Source organism: Antedon bifida, chromosome 7 (genome assembly GCF_963402885.1).
Source record: "Antedon bifida chromosome 7, ecAntBifi1.1, whole genome shotgun sequence".
NCBI classification, from domain to species: domain Eukaryota; kingdom Metazoa; phylum Echinodermata; class Crinoidea; order Comatulida; family Antedonidae; genus Antedon; species Antedon bifida.
The window spans coordinates 21,637,987-21,655,694 of record NC_136232.1 but is presented as its reverse complement, the minus strand read 5'-3'; the positions used below and the strand labels follow the sequence as shown (position 1 = coordinate 21,655,694).

Genomic DNA, 17,708 nt, shown 5'->3' with positions numbered 1-17,708 from the left:
TTACAACAATCCTGCATAGTGTGTATAATTGGTTGCCTCAGAATATTTAGATTCTAAAAACAAGCTTTAAAACGTCATAGCCTGGTTTTTTTACATGAATAAAATAGTCAAAAAGAAACAGACAAAAATCAAATTTGTAAATAAACGTGATTTTTTATTAGCATATGAGCATAAGCATGATCAAATATTTAACCTCAAATTATGGATAATTTTACACAATTTATAAAAAATATATAATTATAATAGTTAATCTTTTCTCATGATACTAGCAAATATTTTTGTATGTGGAGATGCAGCACTGAGAATACATTAGTTTTATGTACTGTTTAGATAAGTTTGTAGTAGTAGTGTCATTTATTGCAAACTCAACTCAAATGGTGACATTTCTAATTTTAATTACATCTACACCCTATGGTACTGTTCTATCAGGTGCTACTATAATGTTACTGATTTTCATATCGTCAAATGTTGGTCACATTTGTTTTTTGTTTTTTTTTCTAATTTTCCACATAATATCAACTTTTAAATTCTTCTTTTACATCCTTTATTTCATTTATTAGCCTTCAGCCAAATATTTTGACATTTTCGAAACTCTGATGTTACAATTTGATATTTTACATCAGGTTTCTATATGCTATATAATTTTTTTAGTTCATTAGATGAAGCAAAAGCATAATTCTTGAATGACATTGAATAACACACAGCACGATTTTCTTATTGCAAATTATAAAGTTTCTTTCTTAAATCCAGTTTTGTGGTGTTTTTAGGACTTGCCATAGTTCCCATTCCTTGCTGCCTTCCTCTGGTGTGTGGTTATATTGCCATTTCTAAATAAGAAAACAAAAGTTTAAGCCTTGTCTACACTATCAAACTTTATGTGATGTGCCCATATATGGACAAGATGATGTCATATCACTACCATAATTTGGGCATATCACTACAATGTTTAGGCACATCACACTTTTTTGTCAAATTAGTTTATTTTGTAGACAGAGCTTTAGATTGATATAAAGGTTTGATGAACATCTTTTTATATGTTTTTTGCTTATTTATAAAAGGAAACATGGCAAAAAAAAGGACTTACTGCTGTTTGTGGTAAGGACATTAATATGCTCTCAATACGTGCACCTGGAGTGAACAGGCCAAACTTAGTTCCTCTATCATGGACTAGATTGAATTCTACATATCTACACAAACAAATAACATATGTAAAATAATGAGAAAATAGGTTTACAAATCAGCATCATTAATAAATTGAAAAATATAAAGTTAACTTATATTATTATTATATAAAATTTAGACGCAAACAGTTCTTTGAAATTATTACATACCGTCCTCTCCTTATTAACTGCCACTGCCTGAAAATTAAAAATAATATTAAAATCAACTTTGAATCTTTCAATAATTTTAATTGCATGTCCACAGTTCTAATTACAGTAGAACCTCTATTAAGGAGACACCTTCTGGACATTACAGAGTGTGTCCATTTAATAGGGATGTAGTGTTAACATATATATTCTCCCTTGTTCATTTCATATGAAAGAATTCTGTCTGTAAGGGGTGTCCACTCAGGGTCTCCACTTAATAGGGGTGCCCCAATAGTGGGTTTCTTTTTTGGGGTTTTCTCTTTTGTTTAATATTTATCATTACAGTACCTCTCCTTGTATCCATAGCCATCATTCTTGTGTTTATTGACAATTGGTAGATAGGCTGGTATAATAGCTTTTGCACAATCCTGAAAATTAACATAACACAGTATAATACATCCATATACAGTATACCTTAAATTGAGCCCACAACCTCCAGATACCTGGCATTCATACCACTGATCGCCTATAGCTAGGGTTGTGGGTTTGCAGCGAGTACTGGGCATTTAGTTCAGTACAATTACGTCAGAGTAGGGCAAACCATCTGACATACTTAATTCCCTCACCGACTTCTAAACATTGATTTAAACTTGCACATATCAAAATCGTTTACCTTATACCAAACAATAAAATAATTATAATTTATATTACCTTGACAAATTCAAATGCCTTTTCCTGTGATGGCTTGTCAACATCATCGAAAAATATACCACCTACACCTCGTCTTTCATCTGATAGCAAATTTAAAAATATTATAAAAAACTAATACTAAACAATAATAATTCAATTCCTCAAAAAATCTCTAAATGTAGATAAAGTATAATTTCAATCTATATTTTGGTATCAGAGTCTTTAGTTTTGTATCAAGTGTCATACTTATAGTAATGATTTTATTTATAGCCTTTCGTTTTTTTAACAGTGACTTAAGTAGGTTTAATTATGTGAATGCTACAATAGATTTCTAGTAGCTTAGGTGGATTAGACCTACCAATATCAACTTGGTGATTTCTCTAGTAAAGCATAAATGTTTCATTCCAAACCTAGGTGGCTCACTCACCTCTATGCGTTAACACAAAATAGTTATCACACCATTTCTTAAATTCAGGGTAGTAAGTTTCATCGTGTTTGTCACATGCTTTTTTTAGTGTACCATGAAAAAGTTTCACATCCTAAAAAACGAAATAAAAAAGTAAACATCACATTCTATCCCACCTCAAAACCTTCTGGTACAAGTTTATTATAAATCAAACATAGGCCCCTACTGTATTTTGATTTTATTTCACCTTATTTATAGAGGGTGACCATAAACAACGTATGCTGACATCAAGGCCTCTTGATCAGTTATGATCTGTGTGTGACAGTGGCTGTGTGTACTAGTACAGTGGGATAACCCCTTACTCATCTCGAAAGATGTACTAGGTTCTTTAAATGCACATGAGCCAGATGTGTACACTGGACCTACAGTTTATAGTCCTTATCCGAGAAGACTCGTTCTATCACCAGAACCATCTAGATTTTGTTATGGGCTTTTAGCCTATTAGCAAAAGAAAAATTAACTATATATAAAAATTAAATTATGAATTAAATTATAAGCCAAAATATTAAATGTATATACATCTTTGTTCAAATAATAAGGTGTAAGATCAGTGCCTCCGCCAAACCACCACTGTTTCTCGCCATCCTGGTCCACTTCAAAATATCGATAGTTGAAATGTAACGTAGGAATCATCGGGTTACGCTGAAAACAAAGTAATCATAATAAACAATAAAATAGGATAACAAGAGGGTTTTGAATCTATGGTAACCGAAAAAAAAAACAACATACTTACAGGATGGATAACACAACTGACTCCTGTAGCAAAAAATGGAAGTGTACCATCTTTCAACTTTTTCCCCCTGCCAGAGAAAAACGTGGAGAAATCATGCTAATTAATATTTTTAAAAAAAACTCAAATAAATGAATTGATCTTGATTGATTTTTTTTCAGTCTGTATGCTAAAAATAATTGTGCAACTTTTCATAAGTTTAAACACTAGTAAGTGACTTTAGAATTCACAGTGGTGGATCCAAGATGTACACATAGGTTTGCAGCGCCTAAAAATTGTGAAATTAAATGTTAAATTTAACGTCCTATATTTTGTGCATAGTACAGTAATTTTCAAAATTCAGGGGGCCGGTTGTGTCGCCCTCCTTGGATCAGAGCCTATAAGTCCAACGAAGTGTTTATAATTTATCATGGAAATAATCAAACATTTTCTATATACCTAGTCCTCATTTGAGCAACCGCCTTTGGCGAAAGTTCCCCTTCCACAACTGATATATTTACTCCTGCCCTTTCAAAAACTTTACCATCTTCTATAATACAGACAATACCACCACCTCCCTAGGGAAAGAATCATAGTAAATGTAATGATCAAATAAGTTATTTTACTGCAGTTACTGGAGTAACTATAAAAAGATATCATTGTAGTTTGTTTCAATGTAAAAGTTTATGGGGCATTCCATGTAAGTAAATCAAAGTAAAATGACTACCAAGAGGTTAGAGTAAATAAAATGTAAATACTGCAGTAACTGCAGTAACTGCAGTAGAGTAATTTTGACATTATGTTTATCTTATACAATCACAATTTTAAGTTATTCTTTAATAGGTTTGTCCATTATCATACCTCTTTTCTTTGCCATTTATCTATTTTAAATTTAGCACCACCTTCTACTTTCTCAAGGGCACGGCAAACTTCTGCCTATAAATGATTAAAAACGCAACAAATTATCATAATAACATAGCTTAAACAAACATACATTATTACTACTATGATGATCAACATGTTACAATAACTATATTGAAAGCTCTGTCTACACTATCAAACTAGTGTGATGTGCCCAAATATGGTAGTGATATGCTTAAATATGGTAGTGATATGCTTAAATATGGTAGTGAAATGAAATGTCCATATAATGGGCACATCACAATGTTTTACTAACTAGTTTGATAGTGTAGACATAGCTTTAGACAGATATAAATAATTTGTGTACCTGTGTTTTCATCACCATCATCTCCATACGGGTCTTCATTGTGTCCGATTCCTGTAAAATATAAAATTGTTTTGAATGGAGTTCAGAACCCCCTGGGACTACCCCTGAACTCTCTTGGACAATTATCCCCACCCTAACAACAACAACCATCCCCTTACACTTTATATATGTAGTTAAGTTTAATAGATAGAAGTGTACTTACCTCAATTAATTGTTTGACAGGAGTTACAGGGCTTGCCATCAATTTATCAAAATCTACATATTCTTTGCTTGCTGCTAGTACAAGCATCTAACGTAACAAATTTTGAAATAGAAAATCAAAATGATGTATGCAATTAGAAGGGAGTTTTTATTGTGCTTTCAATGTACTGTCAATATTCAGAAATGACAAAGTATGTTGTACTTTTACAGATAAGAATGATAAAAATAAATACTTGTTCTTGCCTGTTTATGGTGGTAAACTCCAAAACCGGCAAAAGCAGTCCCAACCATTGCCCCTATGGCCATTCCACTGTTGAAAAATACACTATTATTACCTGATTTTGGGAGAAGCTAAAGCTATGTCTACACAATCAAACTAGTTTGACAAAAACAAGTGTGATGTTCCCAAATTTGGTAGTGATATGATATCATCATGTCTATATGGGCACATCACATTTTTTGTCACATTTTTAGTGTGGTTGGTAAGGTTTTAACCTGACCACTTTTTTACAGAGCCCTTTAACAACCCAGTGACTTGAACAGAGATTGTTCCCTTTTCTTGCGACAACCACACCACTTTATTTCTTGTGGCTACATCACTTCCAAGGGAGGATTTTTGCCCCAGATTATAATTTTTTTGTGACACTCAGTGTACTATCTATACAAAATGAGTATCTGAATTAGCCTTTACTGCTTACCGGAATATCTTTGGCTTCAAAATACCTTCCATCACCATAGTTCAAACTGTAAGGAAATAAGGCAACAAATAACTGCACTTTCACAGGTCCCGGACGATGCTATTTTAATAATACCTAGGCCTATATAAATAATTCCCTTTTGGCGTTCCATATTACAACATTATTGTTGAAATATTTTTATTTTTAAACCTATTTCTTCTTCTGGTCTCTCCGTGATGTATATATAGTAGGTCTAGGCCTACACCAGGTAAACTAAAGATGTTATGCACCTAACGCATGCAATTTAAACTACTAAACATAAATGCACTTAGAAAAAATGAGTTTCGAAAAGGGATTATTTGACCACAATGTGGGTCTCATCTCCGCCGCCCCGACTCGTGCCTCGCTCGCGAACCACAAACCAAAACCATGGAGTAATTACTCCATGCCAAAACAAAAACATGTTGGCTAGGTTTAGCTACAGCTAGGCCTAGTCTAGACGCAGACCTGGCCTCAATAGGTTTAATAATTGATGTTTGATACTACCAGACATATACACTAACAAAAGGTATAAAATACACTTACCTGGGCCTATGAGAAACGACCTTAACTTTCGTCGTGGTAATAAATTCTACCACTTGTCATGTAACGTAACCTCCCAGCACCTATGACGCGTCACAAGTGCCTTATAATTTATTTAAATTTGAACAATTAATCGTAGAAAATTGGTTTTAAATGGACCTCGTGTTTTCCAACTTCATTAGTTCAGTGTTTAGAGCAAGAGTGACACATTTTGTTTGTAGATTCAAGTATTGTCAGTTAAGTATATAGTTAGACTTAGTAGTAGTAACTCCGACGTCATCCACATACAGTATAGCTAGAGCTAACCATGGCTTCTCTGCACCTATTCCCTTCACATCAACATATTATTTATTTTATCTCCGAAAATAATACTTTGCGTTTATTCACTATTTTTCTTTTATTCATATACAGTATGCATAATGCATGTGCACGCTTAATCAAAGCACACAAAGAAACTATAGTTCTGTCGCAAATCTTTTTTATTCAGAACATTCAATAACAATAGGCCTATATTTACAATGTCTTAAATATTAATATCTCTCTGAAATTATAAACTATATTAGTCAACTGCACAAAAGAATGCAGTAATGACGTCATGCAAAGCTAAAAAATACTTTTTATATATTTACAAGTTTGAAGAACCGCTATAATTGTAGAGGCAGCGATATAAAATAGCTATAGAAACATTATCTATTATGAGAAAACATCAATTTACATACAAATATGGTTTTAGTCCTCAATATTGTTTTCAATTATTTGATCTGTATCGTATACAGTAGTTTAGATTGTTTGTATAATTATTTGGAATAGGTCGATGAATCATATGAAAACAATATTGAACTCAATTGTTTAGGCCTACAGCAGAACTCATATTAATGGGACACACAATAAAGTGTACCCTTAATAGTGGTGTCTCCTGAATAGAGGTTAGCCGTAGTATTAACTCATTTTTACCGCTCTTTTCACAGGAATAGGGATGTCACAGAGGTATCGCTGTACACCAAACATGGAGGGCTTGTCAGCCAACATGTTGTACTGTAGTATCACATGAAACATGTCTCTACTTTACAGTTCAAATATTCAGAACGTTTCTTGTGTGTTGAGAAATGTCATTCTCAATATAATACAATATCTATGATAAAATTATTTTCTAATATGATGTTACGCACTATAACGAATCTGGACTCATCATTTGCAATAATCTGTACGTGCCAACACCCACTTGCTTCGCTATGTCGGATATGTCCAGGCCCCATAACCGCATGTACTGAAGAAAATCCATTTCTTCTCCTAAACAAACAAAAAATATGAAAGGTTAGAGATTCAGAGAGTGTATTGATTGACTAGATTTTTTTCTGAAATGTGACGTAAATATTGTACTGATTATGCCTACTTAGTACATTTTAGGATTCTCGTTGGCGTGACCTGATAACACAACTTGTGAATTTTGTTTTCCTTGGCCGCAAACTAGTTTTCGTATTGGTAACAATAATCATATATATAAGGTTTATTTCTGATAAAAGACCCATTCTTGGAACATGCACGGATAATTTGTTCATCATTGTTCTATTCTCTTTGGACTACTCTCAATGGAAGCGACACACTCATGTTTCCAATACTAAACTATTCCACGTCCTAAAGGTTCTACGACTCTCGCCCGTATTCTTAAAGCGGACTAGTTCGAGATAAAACTTTAAAAATGACTTCAACTAAATCGGCGACTAAATCAGACCAACCTCGACTAAATCGAGACGGATTTTGATCGATTTTTTTAGTCCTCGAGGGGGCAGGCTAAGTCGCCGACTAAATAGTATTTAAACTTCATTAAGTCAAACTGCAAACTTCGACTACTTCTTTTATGAATCGAACTTGAAGTAATAGCTCGAACTAGGACTTTTTCAAGTCGAACTGCGAACTAAAACTAAAGTTCGGTTTCAGAATACGGGCGTCAGTCGTGGCTAAAGTCTTCCGACTCTTCCTTCTCAATCCCATCATCCACATGCTCCCGATGAATTACATACCTGTGTATCGGTTCTTAATTTTAGGACATGTTGGGTTGTTACAGTGAGGGCAATCAGCGTGATCTATCAGGTGATGTTGGCATCGTCTGCTGTTACGTGACACACCCCCAGCTTTAGGATCATCACTAACCACGCCCTGGTTACCGCTCGTGTTCCTATTATTATTATTATTTCTGTTTTCGTTTCCTTTATTTCTGGACTTTCTTCGACGATTATTTTTCGGTTGTCGCCTGGCTTCTGAAAACGATTAAAAAATGTATATTATTTATTTATTTTATTTGTTCAGTATGGAAATTCCGATATACAGAGTCAAATGTTCTTCATAATAATTCTTGGTTATAATAAATTAAATATTTTTAGGAATTAGTAGGAATTAATTAATGTCTAGATTTGATTGAAATACATTGACGCTGTTAAGTGAATTGTGATAAAACTTTGTTGAGTTTGTATAATATAAGCATTTTGTTTTATTATACACATTTTCAACAACGTTTCATGGAACACTAGAAGAATTACACATCTCAAAGCGGGTACCTATCACCTGGGATTATATGAAATAGTGGGAACCAAGCTTTAAAAACACTTGTTGGACCACGTTTGTTTTTGCGTTTATAAATGTTGTATTAAAGTACTAACTGTATCCACTACACACATGTTAAAATATCGTACAGTAAAATAAGAAAATACCAACCATTCAGTAAATTAAATGATGAAAAATAGAGAATGATGTAATGTATGAGATTTTAAAAATTATGCCTGGAACAATGGTAGAATAATAATGTCTAAAAGGATAAAAACAATGAAATAGACACAATGTGAAAGTTTAAAGCAAAGGAAGAAAGTTATGTTAATATTATTAGTAAAAGTGATAAATAGCCTACTGAACACAAGTATAGATTCGGTAGTGAAGGGAGGGGATGATCGTGTGATAGAAAATCGAAAAGTGGATGACGTTGTTTTAGATTACCTGCACTCCTTTTCCATAGACTAAAAAACCCAGACTGTTTTAGGGACTGTGTTTGTGTTGTGTTCGGAATTACGGTAGAATTGAGACTAACTGAAAATTGCAACAGTGTTAAAGTAAATTAATGCTATATGTTCTCAACTATATTTGCAAAAGATGTGTTATATGTCGAGCTTACATTGTCGGTTCCTTCGCGAAACCCTCATGTTTATCCGTTGTTGATATTGCAATAGCAACACTAGCACAAGCGCTTTTGCACTATTTAAATGTTAGCGACTATACTTCTGAATTACAAGTCTATAATAATTAACCAAAAATTAGTAAGCATATTCAGTACATTGAGTTAGCCTACCTGTTGTTGTTTTACTGGTAGATGTTGAACGCTGACCGGAATTCCGATTACTTTCGGTACTCGATGCTAACCAGCATTTTAAAGAATGACGAAGGTAATTATTGCGTACCGCCATTTTTGTCCAGTCACTGGAAAAAATATTAATCTTTCATTTGTGTAATTATACCTTAGCATACCTTTTACTCTTATAAACTCCTTTCTGTGTGAATGGATCAAGACCAGCAATAATGCCGGTTTTCCCCCGCAATATATTACCGCAGTAACGCAACCAAGTACGGTGGCCAATCATCACAAGCGACGGATCAATTGAACTGTCATATAGCTTGTGATAATGTGTGAAATTGTGTTATTTTAAAACTAACGGAAAAGAGCGATAAAAATACTAGGACTTACTTGCTCTCAAGAATCATGTGACCGTAACAACACGTGGCAAACACAGCGCTGAAGAAAAGAAAAGAAAATTACTAAACTAAACTCAGTTAGGCCTAAATGACGTACTTAAGTTATTATAAAAGTTACAAGAGGGTTATCAAACGTGCTTTAAGTAAAACATTTGTTAATCCAATGATTTATTTTTCATTGGTGAATCTTGGATTTGTAAAAACTTACGATACATTTTTAAGCGATGCCCTAACTTCTTTGGCTGTTTTCTGCATGTAGTTCCACTCTTCAAGTTCTGTAGGTGGAATTAGACTAACAAGGTTGATTGTTAACTGAGCCTCGTCATACAGCCATTGTACGATGTATACGGGCGCTGGAAATAACAACATTAATAGCATTTGTCAGTTTATTGTAGCAGTATCGAAAGTTCACTTTTTAACTCTAAATTCCTTAATTAAATCGTTTTTAAGTTGTAAAAAATGCATGTTAAATCATTTTACCATACGTAAAACACTTCCACAATTCACATGATGATTTAAAAAAAAAACCCCTTCCAATATTTTCTTTACACACAAAATAATTATTGGTAAGAATGAAAAAATAGTGCCAAAGGGCGAACTTACTTCTTAGTGTTTGATAAATCCTAAATCCAAAGAAACATCTCCATTCATTTCCAACTCCATACATCTCCAGGCAGGATGTGGGCACCGAGCTACCCCAAAGCCTAAATAATGAAGACATTTCATTATAACACAAGTAACCTTGCAAGTTGATTTGTTAAGTTCGTTTTACGTGTCGTGCGTTTTTTTCTTCCATTTAAACGATTGAAGTATTGCATACTCGTTTGTTTTAAACAAAATTTTAATTCGTTGTGCAACGCGGTAGGCCTAAATATCACGCGACGGAAATCCAACTCCTGTAAAGTTAAAAACTACTCTACTGGATCGTGCAACCAAATCGATCCAAAAGCCCCCTTAACATGGCCTAGCATTCGATTCACGATGAAATATCTACATTTAAACGATAATCGTACATACGTGACTCCTTTAGATATTGCTTCCGCGGGTTTACAGAATATTGAGCTATCGCATCTTGTCTCTTTCAGTTGTTCCATGTCCATAAACCACCCCGAATCAACCAATCCACGTAACTCCACGTTGCTCCCTACAGACGTTAACCAATCACTAATACTATCCAAATTTAGCAACACTCCCGTTCCTCCAGCACTAATTTATATCAAATATAAATTATGGTTAAAACGATGAAATAGTTGAAATTATCACATGGAACACAGTTTTACGTAGGCCTACATCTGCAGTAGGTTAGTAAAGGCAGTAAAAAAGAAAATAGAAAATATGTTTGGCAAGACAATTGTTTTTATAATTTTTCTGTCTGAGTTTGGCAAAACATTGTTCCCTATACTTTTTCTGTCAGAGTTTGGAAAAACATTTATCTTGTACTTTTTCTGTCAGTTTGGCAAAACATTTTCCTATAGTTTTTTCTGTCAAAATTTGCCAAATCATTTTTCCTGTACCTTTTCTGTCAGAATTTTGGCAAAATATGTTTTCCTATATTTTTTTTCTGTCAAATTTTCGTAAAACATTTGTTCCTATATTTTTTGTGGTAAAAAATGTTTCCTATACGTTTCCTGTCAAAATTTGAAAAATCTTTTTACGATTCTTTTTCTGTCAGTTTGGCAAAACATTTTCCTATAGTTTTTTTTTCTAAAAGTTTGGCAAAACAATTTTCCTTTATATTTTTTTCTGTCAAAGTTTGGCAAAACATTTTCCTATACTTTTTCTGAACTGACAGAAATAGTATAGGTAAAATGTTTTGTACAAATTCAACTTTCCATGTGGTATCAGGTGTAACGCGAGTGAAACAGAAGAGAGATTCGTTCTTGTGCACAACAACAATATCTAACCTGCTTCCGGCAAGAACAAGTTGCTTTGCGCCTGAGAGACCGAGAGGTAAAAGTTCACGGAGCACTTCCTTTATTATCAAAGATCCCATAAATGAATAACCTAAAAAAGGAATCATTGCAATTATTGTTTTGATCTTTCATAACATTAAGTCATCAACAATCAATCATTACATGATGTATGCCTATATTTCGTTGTGTTTTATTAATTATTATTTAGGCCGGTAAACATTCTTCGTTGATCAGGCTTTCACTGATCATGATCAAGTCAGTCAGTCATTGTTAACGTTATAAAACTTACCACCTAACGTGATCTAGTAGATCACATCTAAGAAACGTGATTTAAATTAAAAATTAAATATAATCATGATTTGATTTAGTATTTCCAAGTCATTGAACCGTATTTGCCCAACTGTCATTCAACAAGCCAAGCATAAATAGATCGTGTTCGGTAACCGGGTTTTTTTTTCGGCTAAACTTATCGGGATAACTGATCTTACTTAACTTACCTGTTTCGGACGTTAACTTAGTCCCACTCCAGACATCACTTGAACAGTACGGTATCATACTACAAGAAACACGAGAAATAAATAAGAGATTAGTCAGTAATCTCTAAAATTGTATTCTCAAAGATCTCCTACGGCAAAAAAAGACGTATATATACAATATGTAGGGCTTGATATGTAACCATATAGGTCTACTTTGATTATTCATTTCATTTGGCCCACTGAATAAAATCTCTCATTGGAGAAGAATTAGAAAGGATTAATAATTTAAAAAATTCGTTAAATAAAAATTAAATTGAAAATTACGGTAACGTACACAACATTTGCATTCCACCAAATAGGATTATTGACAGGATCAGCCGATAAAATTCCAGAACCTTAAAATAAATATATGAATATTAAAAACAAAATTGTAAATAATTGAGTAATGTAACCCGGCGAGGTAACAAAAAAAATTCAGATCATTCAGAGTTTCTTGATAATTAAATTCCTATCAAATATCTGTATTGAGATTAAGTTCGGTCTCCACTAGGACGCAACGTTACGTAAGCCGCAGCGAATTGACCAATCACAAGTTCGAATAACACATCGCTTGTGATAGGAAAAACCTTTCGCTTACGTCGTTGCGTTGCGTCCAAGGCGGGAATTATAGGCCTGATTCGTCATACACATGTGACGCTGAATATGTTGATAGGCCTACAGTACAGTACCACGAATCGTTGCTACTATTATAGTATCCCTATAAGTAGACCTAATTATCCACCATGGTCTATGAATTTACTTACCTTTCTGAGTTTCTGGCCAAAGCAGTGACCCTGTAAGTCTTGGTGAATTTTCATTTCTCCAATTACAACTCGAACGATCGTAGCAATAAGTACCACCTTTGATAAACAAACAACAAAATAACATATATTTTTTAATGGATTGTGGATATATATTTATATTTTAGTGGTTATCTTGATTTATACCTTACCCTGTAGAAACACGAGCCATCGCCGACTCATCGGTGAATGACGTAGATAATACCTGTTTTGGTAAAAAGAAAAACAAATGTTTGTGTGTGTACAATTAAAAAATAAAACAAAGACATTTATGAATAAATAAGATAAAATTAATTCTACTAAAAAAAAAATCTCATGAAAATATTTGTGATACGAAGAATGTATGTCCGAGAGAATTTCTTTCAATTTTCCCGTAACAAATATTTCTTTTTTTTTACAATAACACAAAGGCTGTAGTTAAAGTTTAATGTAAGTTATAGGTGTGTGGACAAATTTAAACTACGGAAGTTTGCATGTATTTTTCTCTTTACATGTCACGTTTTTTAGGTAAAACTTCGTGTTATCACTTTAAAAAAAAACATTAACATAATAATTATGAGAAGTTATGCTATTATCCTTAATTCGGAACGGGATTGAACGATAGGATTTTCATCCGATGGCCTAATACTTTTTACGATCTGTAGTCAAATCGTATCCGATATAAATTAACAGGTATAAACACCGTTAGCGTGTTACACCGGGGATACGTACAAAAGAAATGACGGCCACTTTGATTAATCCTTTAATATCTTATACCGATTTCTATAGTCAATGTCTTGATTTCAATTGAAAGTCATTTCCTATCCTATCCATTGTATACTGGTGGTCTAAAGTGAGCAACAATGAAGGAAATGTACAGGCCTACGGTTAAGTGGGTCTAAAGCTCTGTCTACACTATCAAACTAGTTTGACAAAAAAAAATGTGATGTGCCCAGATATGGTGGTGATATGCCCAAATATGGTAGTGATATGTCCATATATGGGCACATCAAGTTTGATAGTGTAGACATAGCTCTCCATCCTGGTACAGATATTTGGACAGTCAAAATGAAGATAGGACCTTCAATAGTTATAGGTTTAGGATTAGTGTTAAATTAGTGTTTATAGTAATAATAGTCAACATTCTCTTTACTGTCGATGGGCTAGGTGCAAATATTGTTGCTTCTAGATTTCCCTCCTCAACATACACAGTGAGCTATTATTAGGCCTAATTCATTTATATGCCTACAATATACAGATGGATGAGCTCGTAATAGTTGAATGTTATAACGATCTACCAATCACAATAAATATTTAAGGGAGGTTGAATGAAATAAAGTAATTTACATTATGATGACAAATTCTAAAAATAGGTGAAGACCTACTACACCCCTTGTCTCCAAAATTGGTTTTAGTAAACAAAAATAGTTTACATATATCAGAACAAATTGTACGATGTTCAATGCAACATACTTTACTGTAATCTTTTCCCCAGGAAACTATTATAACAAATTTAATTTTCAACTCTGACGTCAAACTGGGACAGAAAAATGTTTATGAAACTTACCCTGCAGATGACCCATCGTTACACGTTACAGACTGATTTTTTAACAATCGTAATTTCATTATAGGTAGCGCTAAGTTGACGTCACAACTCCTGAGAGAAAAGGCCAGTTTTTTCATGTCTTCTTTTTGGTTGTTGGTTAGGTTCAGAACATACTCTTTCTGTCCTCCAGATTCTGAAGTATATCCCATCGTCTTAGCAAGCAGTGGCGTACAGAAAACAAAGATAATAAATAGTATATCCATTTTATATCCAGATAGGCCTAACGATGATGTACCGGTGATCTAGAAAAACAAAGTGTTCATTTAAAACACAGCCTGATTAGATGTTAACGATTTAAAAAGTAGCATTAGTAAGACGATAAGTATAGGCCCATTAATAGTATAATAATGATAGTAATTCATGCAGTACTGTGGTAGGTTAAGACTTTTAAGATGTTTACCTTCAGGAACCAATATACAAAAAGTTCCCCTGAAAAACGTGGTGTTCAATCCTCCCCTTCGTCGTTCGATCGAATGTTTTCTAAAATACGCTGGATAAACTTACCGAGTATAGTATAAGTTTCTTTGAAACAGCTAAATAGAAGACAACGTTAACACTGTTTGTTCCACTTTAACCACACTTTATTTGTTTGATAAATCTCTTTCTTTCGAGTCCAATTTTCAACCAAAAATGGGCTGTCGTTTATCCGAGAGGTTGTCGACCTATGTCGTACGCACAGATTTGATAAAAATTAAGGGAGATCGTAAGTATAGGCCCAAGGGAACCGATAGCCGCCAGGAACAAAGTAAATTCATGGAACTAGTTCCAGACCCTTTTGAGTAAACACCATTTGAAGAGTAACACCTTAGGTGATGTACAAACTTCAAAGACAAGCCGCTTCTGGAGTTGTAATCCCTTAAGTAGTCCTTTACCAATCTAACTATCTAGAATTTGTGTATAATGATAAAACGTGTCGGTGACATGAAAGGATATTAAATTAAAACTATATATGAATATTCATTAGTCATAGATCCAGTAATGCAAAACGTATTATCAATGAAACTTATAAGAAATAACAGAGGTCCAAAATGTAAGTTATACCGTCGCGCGCGCAAGATTCATTAACTTACCACAAAACATCAATCACTGTATTTCGGCATGATAAAAGAATACTTTGATGGGCTACTCAAATTTACATTCCATCTGGATACTGGTTTTCAACGAGAATGGAAGTAAATATTTATTTATTTTGTTGTGTAGCCTCGAATCTGGTAAATAATGAGGTCGCGTAGAAAGGGCAAATAACGTCAACAAAAATATTTAATTTAAAAAAATTCAAAACAATGTTGTCTTAATGCCGTTTGATTGTTACTGGTACGTAAGAAAAAGGCCTAAGTAAGAAATTATGGTAGTACGTGTATATTTGTTTCATCCCTATTCTTTTTAGTCGCGTGCAAACTCGATTCTATAGCTCACTATGTCGGTCCCAGTCGGTCCGCCGATAAACACTAACTCAAATTTGCACACGCGACTGCAGCCATGTATTTGGCCTTGTTATTCTTGATTATGATGAAAATAATAAAAGATCAAACTTCAAACTTCTTCATAGATTTCTTCAGTTTTCTTTCAATCCGTTTTATAGTAATATTGTCATTCCATCGTGCCTCAAAACGGTTTGCCGTCCTATAACGAACTAAATAATGATCACTAAATTCCAATATTAACATATCAACAAAAAGAAAACCGAGGAAGTGAAAAATAATAATTGGATATCATAAAATACAATTACACAGAATATTTTAAATGAATTGCAACTTCTTGTTGTTGGGTTTTATCCCCGGTTTCATCCTATCAATCCCGCCGCCCTGTGTCGTAACGAGAGAACATCTGTACTTTGAGCCCTGCCCTGGTAGGCCTACACATCAGTGTGTTTTGATGGACTTTAATTACAATTAATTGCGATGAAAAGATACCACAATAGGGCTAGACTTTTGCGTCGAATGTTTAAAAGAATGAACGAATATAGGCCTATAAGCAGTAAACCTAATAATTCGATTGGTATCTTCTCGTTTAAATCATGCACTGAACGAATATATATTGAGCGTTTATGCAAGCACTGCTTTACGTTTTTAGTCGCGCGCGTGCAAACGCGACTCTGTAGCTAACTATTTCTGTCGGTTGGTCGGTCGGTAAACAATAACTCTAACTAACTAACGACTGCAGCAATGTATGTATATGGCCTTGTTCTAAATAATTTCATTTCTATTCAATGAAATTGTTTAATAATGAAACAATTCAAATATACCCACATGCTCTCAGACGGCTAAACACGAAGGGCATTTTCGAATGAAATTCCTTAATTTAACTTCGTGTAGCGTCAACACGATCGAGTCTGTAAATTATTTGCATGAATGTAATGTAGCATGACAGGGCCCAGGCATTTTTAACCCAGTACACCCTGATTACGATGCCTAAACGGTCCAGGAGGGCCAGATTGTACTATAAAAGTCTCCAAATACTTTTAGAAATTACCGTACCAGGAGAGTTACTATAAAAAGATTTTAACATTTTTAAGTTATGAACTGTTAGGTAAAATTAGTAAAAACAAAAATAGCCGGGATATAAAACATTACAATCATTTATGTTTTTTCTTTTATTATTATTCTTTGTATTGTATTAACATTATTGAATTAGGCCAGTTCATCGTTTTATTATGTAGGCCTATTGCTCTACAATAAACAACAAAATAACAAATCATGTCTTATTGTTTCGAATATTTCGGAGCATTACAAAAACGAAAACTGAAGAACATAAATCGATTTTAACACGAGTTGAGAAAAAAAAGTTTTTTGACGTATTAGTGGGAAATGTGTATGTGTTTCTACAGCCTATGTGATATGTTTGGGGGTAAAAAATAATTTTTAAGATGATAAAGAAACAAGTAGGCCTAAACACTTTTTTTGACAACGTTTTAGAAGGCAAAATTTAAGAAAAGTATAGGCCTACTATGCGAGAAAGAGAAAATCCACTTACCTTTTGCAAAAGTTAAAAATTAATATGAATTTCCAGAGATAAGTCGAGATAACATCCGAATTTTAATTATTGGATCAAACCCGTATGAAATACCTTCCTTGTAATACGGTTTACTAAATAGGTCTGTGTAAAGATCGTCGTTCGTTAAAAGTAAAACAATCTTCCGCACTTCTAAAAAACGAGTACAGCAATTATCGACGTCACACCGTGTTTGTTTATTAATGTTTATTTATCTTTACACTGAGATACTCCACTTTTAAATTACTCTTCTGTCGCTATACGCTTGATCTTGTTGCCGTCTGGCGATGTTTCGCGCTATGATGC

General features: G+C 33.7%; 2 protein-coding genes across 6 annotated transcripts; both read right to left on the bottom strand.

The window, feature by feature from the left end:
* Window positions 1-139: 139 nt before the first annotated feature.
* Window positions 140-5,953, bottom strand: LOC144848521 (oxygen-dependent coproporphyrinogen-III oxidase-like). 2 transcript variants are annotated; one of them, XM_078705307.1, is made up of 15 exons: window positions 5,864-5,953; window positions 5,300-5,345; window positions 4,845-4,911; window positions 4,603-4,689; window positions 4,401-4,451; window positions 4,034-4,108; window positions 3,632-3,750; window positions 3,197-3,263; window positions 2,983-3,105; window positions 2,425-2,536; window positions 2,019-2,098; window positions 1,656-1,735; window positions 1,332-1,358; window positions 1,085-1,187; window positions 140-827 (listed from the first exon to the last, which is right to left on the bottom strand). In XM_078705307.1, exons 2-15 carry the CDS (start codon window positions 5,335-5,337, stop codon window positions 741-743), a joined length of 1,116 nt encoding a protein of 371 aa, XP_078561433.1. In that variant the 5' UTR covers window positions 5,338-5,345; window positions 5,864-5,953; the 3' UTR covers window positions 140-740. The 2 variants fall into 2 exon arrangements, with proteins under 2 accessions (XP_078561433.1, XP_078561434.1); XM_078705308.1 differs by lacking the exons at window positions 5,300-5,345; window positions 5,864-5,953 and having other exon boundaries at window positions 4,835-4,912.
* A 647-nt stretch (window positions 5,954-6,600) lies between these two features.
* On the bottom strand, window positions 6,601-17,701 carry LOC144847736 (palmitoleoyl-protein carboxylesterase notum1-like). 4 transcript variants are annotated; one of them, XM_078704242.1, is made up of 15 exons: window positions 17,385-17,701; window positions 14,373-14,653; window positions 12,979-13,031; window positions 12,791-12,886; window positions 12,322-12,382; window positions 12,009-12,067; window positions 11,503-11,602; window positions 10,616-10,804; window positions 10,202-10,302; window positions 9,807-9,951; window positions 9,591-9,638; window positions 9,198-9,325; window positions 8,849-8,938; window positions 7,882-8,118; window positions 6,601-7,150 (listed from the first exon to the last, which is right to left on the bottom strand). In XM_078704242.1, exons 2-15 carry the CDS (start codon window positions 14,612-14,614, stop codon window positions 7,029-7,031), a joined length of 1,671 nt encoding a protein of 556 aa, XP_078560368.1. In that variant the 5' UTR covers window positions 14,615-14,653; window positions 17,385-17,701; the 3' UTR covers window positions 6,601-7,028. The 4 variants fall into 4 exon arrangements, with proteins under 4 accessions (XP_078560368.1, XP_078560367.1, XP_078560370.1 ...); XM_078704241.1 differs by lacking the exon at window positions 17,385-17,701 and adding an exon at window positions 14,916-14,985; XM_078704244.1 differs by lacking the exons at window positions 8,849-8,938; window positions 17,385-17,701 and adding an exon at window positions 14,916-14,984 and having other exon boundaries at window positions 7,882-8,115.
* Between the last annotated feature and the right edge of the window lie 7 nt (window positions 17,702-17,708).

Excerpts from the sequence above, each read along its gene's own strand:
- LOC144848521 (XM_078705307.1), bottom strand. The coding sequence starts at position 5,337 with ATGGTGATGGAAGGTATTTTGAAGCCAAAGATATTCCG. Across the intron at positions 2,537-2,982 it reads CTTATTATTTGAACAAAGAT|GATGTGAAACTTTTTCATGG; the intron begins GTATATACATTT and ends TTCGTTTTTTAG. Across the intron at positions 1,188-1,331 it reads CAGTTAATAAGGAGAGGACG|ATATGTAGAATTCAATCTAG; the intron begins GTATGTAATAAT and ends TTGTTTGTGTAG.
- LOC144847736 (XM_078704242.1), bottom strand. The coding sequence starts at position 14,614 with ATGGATATACTATTTATTATCTTTGTTTTCTGTACGCCACTGCTTGCT. Across the intron at positions 13,032-14,372 it reads AACGATGGGTCATCTGCAGG|GTATTATCTACGTCATTCAC; the intron begins GTAAGTTTCATA and ends TTACCAAAACAG. Across the intron at positions 11,603-12,008 it reads TAAGTTAACGTCCGAAACAG|GTTATTCATTTATGGGATCT; the intron begins GTAAGTTAAGTA and ends TTCCTTTTTTAG.